Source organism: Antrostomus carolinensis, unplaced genomic scaffold, assembly GCF_000700745.2.
Source record: "Antrostomus carolinensis isolate BGI_N321 unplaced genomic scaffold, ASM70074v2 scaffold40328, whole genome shotgun sequence".
Classification (NCBI taxonomy): domain Eukaryota; kingdom Metazoa; phylum Chordata; class Aves; order Caprimulgiformes; family Caprimulgidae; genus Antrostomus; species Antrostomus carolinensis.
The window spans coordinates 2,539-9,033 of NW_010333027.1; the positions used below are offsets into that span (position 1 = coordinate 2,539).

The 6,495-nt window shown below is 51.5% G+C and overlaps 1 protein-coding gene across 1 annotated transcript; it reads right to left on the reverse strand.

Moving 5' to 3' along the window:
* Positions 1 to 2,559: 2,559 nt before the first annotated feature.
* On the reverse strand, positions 2,560 to 6,198 carry ARRDC1 (arrestin domain containing 1; the record flags this gene model as incomplete). The annotated part of the gene is made up of 5 exons (XM_010173743.1): positions 2,560 to 3,318; positions 4,241 to 4,652; positions 4,836 to 5,012; positions 5,372 to 5,554; positions 6,044 to 6,198. Coding segments are annotated over 5 exons (992 nt in total), but the record flags the coding sequence as incomplete, so codon positions are not given.
* Positions 6,199 to 6,495: the final 297 nt, after the last annotated feature.

The following is a 6,495-nucleotide window of genomic DNA, read 5'->3' on the forward strand; positions in this document are numbered from 1 at the left end:
ACACTCCTCACCAGCGAGGACTTTTGCTTTGCAAAGCAGACTCCATGTACACCAAGAGGTGTTGAAGGACCAGTCTGCAAGTCTCCCAGATTTAGGAGAGCAAGCTCAGGTGCACGGGAGCACTGCAGAGACACAGGGCACAACGCAGGAGCTGTGTGAGATACAGCTGGCCTCTCCTCTCCACAGTCTCCTCCATGAATGGTGCATTCCCAACTGTAAAGGTTAAACGAGGAGGACAGACACTGGCTGGGGGTCTAGAAGGGCATCCCAGTGGCTCTGGTCACAGTAACCAAACAGGAATTCAAGTTTCCCAGCCAAGAATATGAGCTGAACATGTCACCAGCAGCTCAGCTCCGGGGCTGGAGAACAAGGAACCCAGTCCTGGCCCAGTTTGCCTCTCCCAGACCCCAGCTGAGTCAGGAGCCTCCAGCCCAACCCAGCACATCCAGAAGCATTGACAGCTCATGGGAATTTTTCCAGAGGTGTAGCAGGAATCTGAGTTGAGGCCTGAAAGGAGGGATACACACTGCTGACAACAAGGAAGGCCACAGGAGCTACGGGCTGAGCCAGGCCAAACAGGTTCAACTAACTGGGAAGAAGAAGGAGGGCACCGAGGAAGAGATGCACCATCCAAACAAACAAGCACCTGCCTTTGACTCCCCACCTATCAAGAATGCTTTTCACAGCAAGCACAGACCATCAGGCAAAGGAGAGAGTCTGAAATGAGAAAAGCTGAGCAGAAGCATTAATTCAGCAGAAAGTGAAGAAGGATCCTCAGGTCTGAGACACAGATCACACCTCAGGCCAGTTGCAATGACGACATTTAGGCAACACCTCCGTGCTCCAGACATGGTGTCACCAACCTCTGTGTGTGGGGAGGAGCCTTCTTCCATTTTTAATAAGTTTATTCCAAATGGTTCTTTAGGAGAGGGCAGAGGCTGGTGACCTCCAGCCCTTTCAGCCAGACCTTGGCTGGTCCATCTCCATCCTCCTGAAAGGAAAATCCACTCTCCCCTTTCCTCCCCACCAGTCCACCTCTCCCAGAGCACTGCCCAAGACCCCTGGGCCACAAACCATGGCTTTGGGACACATGGCCAGGGAGGGAGCAGGGCAGTGGCTGCTCTTGCCAGAGCCAAACTCCTTCCAACCATCGAGAACTACAAGCCCAGCCCCATGGTCAGGCTGCACTGTGCTTGTTTTCCCCGAGCTGCTCTGGGAGAAGTTACCATCCTTCCTGGTGAGAGCAAAAAAACAAACTTGCTTCATTTTATAATTAATCAGCAAGGTGCATTCCTGGATTTGGCATGAACAGGCACATGGAGAAGCTTTAGAAATGGATGAAAAAAAGCACAGCGTTTCTCTTAGAATAATTTATTAAATACAGCATTAAAATTTGTATTTATGAATTCGATCATTAAAAACAAAACTTCATTTCATATATATATAGATATATATATATATATATTTTCAGGGACAATGACAATCATTCTATCAACATGGGTGCATGTTGTGCCAGCACTGCTCAGAACAACACCTTCTCTACGCTATCCCTTAAAGCAGTTCAACACTTAAAAAGAAAAAAAATCAAAATCAAAATAAAAATAAGAGAATAAAAAGCATTTGCAAAGAAAGAGTGCAAAGCAGGGCTTGGCCCCAGCTACCTGCCAGGGGCTAAAAAGAGGAGGCCGAGGCTGGAGTGCTCCTAACGGGTTTGTTAGATATTGTCCACCCAGCACGAGGCAGCGTACAGACCAGTTCTCAGAGGTGCCAAAGGTCTCCAGTCACAATTTCAGCCGTGGCTGGATGCCTGTGGCTCTTAAGTCTCTGGTTTGTGGTTTCCTCAGCTTAGGCAGTCAAGACTAAAAAAGCTAAACAAGGTGAGAGGGGGGTGGGGGTAGAAAAAAAGCACTAAAGAAAAAAAAGTTGGTTTAAATCCATCAGGTTCTTCCCCCAACCTGCCAGGTCCAGCAGAGGCTGCAAATGAGGCGGCGCAGCACTTTGTGTTCCCACTCACTCATTTTTGCATCCTTCTGTGGCTCAAAAGCCAAGTGATAAACCAGTACCACCAGTAAACCAACCAGTACCAGCTCACGGAGAGAGCAGCCCCCAGGCCAAGTGCTCTCAGGCTCTGGCTCGGCAGCGTGGACCACTCCTACCAGAGATGCCAGGCTGAGCCTTCAGGGAGGCTCATCCCTGAAGAAAAGGGTTTCCAGGGACCGGGTCCTTGGGCAGACTCAGAGGTAGCATGGGACAGACTTTTGTAACTTGATTGTCAGGTGATTTCTGGCCTGCCCAAGGTGGGCAGCTGGGATGGAGAGGGCACCCTGCAGGAGTGGGAGATGGGACATGGGGGATCTAGTCCCCCCACTCGCAGACTGACTCACACTGTTCAACCTGGGTGCTGAGGACTAGGATGGATTGTCTCCTACGGGGCTTCAGAAAAGCTGCCCTTGCTGAAAAAGGCCAGAAGCTGGTTGTTGGGCACCTCATGGTAACACTGGGCTCTCCTTCCTCAGCTCACCAGGGCCTCTTGGGTTACGAGCAAGTGCCCCAGCGAGCCAGAGCCTCTCTCCTCTCACTGCACGCAGGCAGCGGTGCAGCCCACGGCGAGAGGACCAAAGGCTGCTGGTCACTCACCCCACAACACAGCTATAGCGAGGGCTTGTGCTTTTGGCTTTTCTTTTTTTTAAGAGTCCCTGACCTTCCAAACCTGCTTACTCCAAGAAACCTTCTGTTTCAGTTACCCTTAGGACCTCTGAGGACAAGGAGGAAGGGTTGTCAAAACCATTGTGGAGAGCACACGGCCCCTAAAAGAGAAGAGAAAGTCCCCACAGCCCAGCTTTCACCTACAGTGGGGACACGCCACATCAGGAGCATTTTGGATAAGGCATCGCAGGTGCTTTGATAGTAAAGCAGTTAGTGTTGAGTACAGTACTTTAAACACAGGCTGCTGTAGAGAACATCCCTGGGGTAGGAACCAGTCTCCAGCACTTGATGCAGCAGGAGGAGACGTTTCAGTTTCTCTCCTACACACACACAGGCTGCTCAGGCTGCCCCTTTTTTTTTTCTTTTGGTTTTTAACCCCTCCCTAAAAAAAAGAGACTTAAAAAGCCCAGGCTGGGATGTGCCATTGACCCCACCAAGCAGCCAGAGAGATCAAAAGACGCCTTGTGCTGTACCAGACTTTGCAGTAGGCAGGTGAACCGTGGTGCCCAGGGGTCGGCAGCGCCAGCGGGACTCCCAGCCTGGGAGGCTAATTGCCATTGCTGATGCTGGAGTTGGCACTGCTGCAGCTCTGCTCATAGGATGGAGGTGCCTCTGCAGGGGAAAGAAAGAGGAAGAGTGGTTATGGGGGGTGTTTGGGAGGTTCCCTTCACTCCTGTCTATAGAACTCGGTGTAGAATAAAGCAAACTGTTAACACATACATGCTCGGTCTCCAGGACCCTACAAACCTGCCCCACTGAAATATATGGGGGGTGTGTGTGCCAGCCAGTCCCATCCCTGTCCTGATGCTTATAGAGGTTAAAATCAGCACCTCAAAGTCCTGGTTTGTTCCTTCCCTTCTTTCACAAGCACCCTCATGTACTCCCAACACCTCCAGATCACAGGTGACCCGTGTTCCGTGTGCCCCAAGCCAGGGCTGATGTGACACATCGAGTGTCTCGTCACCCCAGTGCTAACAGACGGGTTTATTCGGGTAGGGCTGTGCTAACAGACATCGCTGGTCCACCTGGGACAAGCACAGCTCCAGGAATCCAGCACGCTGGGATTTCCCCAAGTTTTTCCACTCTGGACAGTCTCTCAGCTCCCACCCCCACAGTTTTGTGTCTTCAGACCAGCTGCAGGCCAGCTCCAAGTCAGACAGAAGATTTCAGTGACATCATTTTCCTGGCTCTGCTCCCACCAGCTTCACCACAAGCCAAGAAGTTTTTTTTTCCTATCAGTGGGAGGCTGAAAGCTCATTTAAGAACAGGGAGATCCTCTCACGATGAGCCCAGGGCAGGCACTGGTGGAGACGTGGGAGCAGACAGGCAGCTTTGACAGCTGTAAGAGAGGACTCCTCCACTCCAGAGGCTAAAGCAGGCAGAGAGATCTCATGATCCCTTCTGACATCAGCCCCCAGCAGGCTGACATCCCAACCTTCCCACCCAGTTCCCAGCTAGCAGGGAGACTCTGGTGGCAGGAGACGTTTCCTCCCACACTGCCAGCCCGTGGAGATCTGAGGAGCAGGCTGCTCACCGTATGGGTAGCCCCACGTGCTGTACTCTGGAGGCAAAATGAGAGAGCTGGCGGTGGGGACAGGCACCACGTTCCCCTCAGCGTAGTAAGGGACAGTGGCCCCCGTTGACAGGCAGAGTGTGGGATGGTTTGGGGAGCCCGTTTGCTCCGAGTCCACCCTAATCTCCTGGAAGCTCAGTCCTGGGGCGTAGCTAAAGGGCTGCTGCTGGGAATGGCTTTTGGTGGGGATCGAGATATTGTCCATGGGGTGATAACCGCTGGCAGCCTCCTCTTCCTCCGGGGGGGCACTGGGTACCACTGCAGATGGGATGTGCTGGATGGAGCGGGAGGGGCTCAGGGGAACCCTGTTCACAGCAATGTTACCAATATAGATGGGCAGAGTGACCGAAACCTCTGGAGACTTGATGGAAACCTGGAAGAGAAGAAAGAACAGTGGCATCCTCTTCATTATACATCGTACTGAGAAGGTTCACCTGATGTGAGAGCCACCCACACCACACAGCTATGGACTTCAACAATGGATCCCAACCCAGAAGGGAGCACAGAAGTTGCATTAGAGCTCACTGGAGCTCCCCAGGAGCACTGATGTACTCACTTGGATGTAGTAGTCGATATGTATGAGGCTACAGCCCTGCAGAATGGACTGGGGCAGTGCTGGAACGAGGATCTGCTCCTTCCATTCTGCATGTTTCCAGGCTTTCACTCCTGAGCCTTCCACCTCTGCGATGGTCCTCAGGTCGTAAATCCAGCGCTTGGATTTATAAGCCACTTTCTATACAGACAGGAGAAAATACAAGCTAGCAGAAAGCTGCCAGATGGTCTTCTGTCTCCCACAAACATAAGTCAGAACACAAAACCACCCAACTGCTTTGTCAAATAAGCATGAGCACAAACTTGACGTGCACATGACAGGGCAGAAATACCCATCATTATATGATAGACTGAGTTGGTATAAGCAGGACAAGTTCTACCACCTCTTTCCTCAGGAAAGTAGAAAGAAACAGAGTTAGCCACAGGTCTGGACTCCTCACTGCCACCTCCCAGCCTGCGCGCTGGTGAGAACTCCCTGAGGAGAACTCAAGGGGGTGGAGTACCAGCACAAGCCAAAGAATCACCCTTTTGGATGCCTACCTGGAGCAGACTGGCCACCACAGCCCCAGTGTCCCGGCCTGATTTGTTCTCTATGTCCGTGCGGAGCTGGATGGCTTGTCCCACAATGTACCCTTTCAGATCCGAGGTGGCCGTCAAGATAATGTTACCACTTTTCACAAGCTTGTAGTTGAACTTCTTGGTGATGGACATAGTGTTGGGCTGCTGCAGGACAGCAGAGACAGAGATGTTGGCTCAAAAGTCAGAGAGCATCCAGGAAAACACTCAGAGATTCAAAGCAAGCAGAAATATCTGGTCTAAGAGGACACAAAGAACCAGCAACACAGCACTGCCAGAGACAACAGGTCTCACTTCTCAATCCCTCCAGTTTTGCTGTCCTAATTAAGTCACTCTTCTCTCCAAAGCAAGTTCCCCAAACCCAGGTCTCTACAAGCACCTGGTACTATTGGCCAACAAATCTCTCTGTGTGCTGAAAATTCACTTAAAACTTTCAAAGCAACATGCAGAAGAGTCAAAAAAATCACTTGGAGCAGGGAGTAACAGTAAGGCAGGAGAGATCAGGACTCCTTGTCCTCCTCGTGGACAGTCAGGGCATGCATGTCCAACCACACAATTGTTCCCCAGACAGCATGCAGGACAAGGACAAGTGCTGAAGCCTTGGCACTTCCCAGCCATGCTCCACCTTGTTCTTACCTCGATGTCAGGGATGTCATTCAAGTTGAGAGGGCAGAGAATGTAGAAGATCTTGTTGCACTTGTAGTCCTTGGAGAAGCGAGGTGTGTCTATCACAGCTTTCACCTGATGGAGGACTTTGCCAAAAGGACCTTCAAATGATGTAGGAGCAGAGGCTGGAGTTGAGAGAGAAAGAAAAGGACCATAAGGCTGAGTTAGGCCAAACATTTCTGAACTGGAAGTGCAGTCCTCTTCACCTGAGGCATTCTGCAGGTATCTGAGAGACAGAGTCCATGGAGATAAAAAAAGACCTGGGGCTGAACACTTGGGTCACTCAGAGGCCTTGCTGCAACCTCCTTACCAAAGGGATCCTCAGCAGCCACTGCTGCAAGAGCAGAGATCCTCTCCCCAAGCGCACTGCGTGCAGGACGGCTGGCTGGCCACAAGCACACCCAAGGGTGACACTTGGGGAG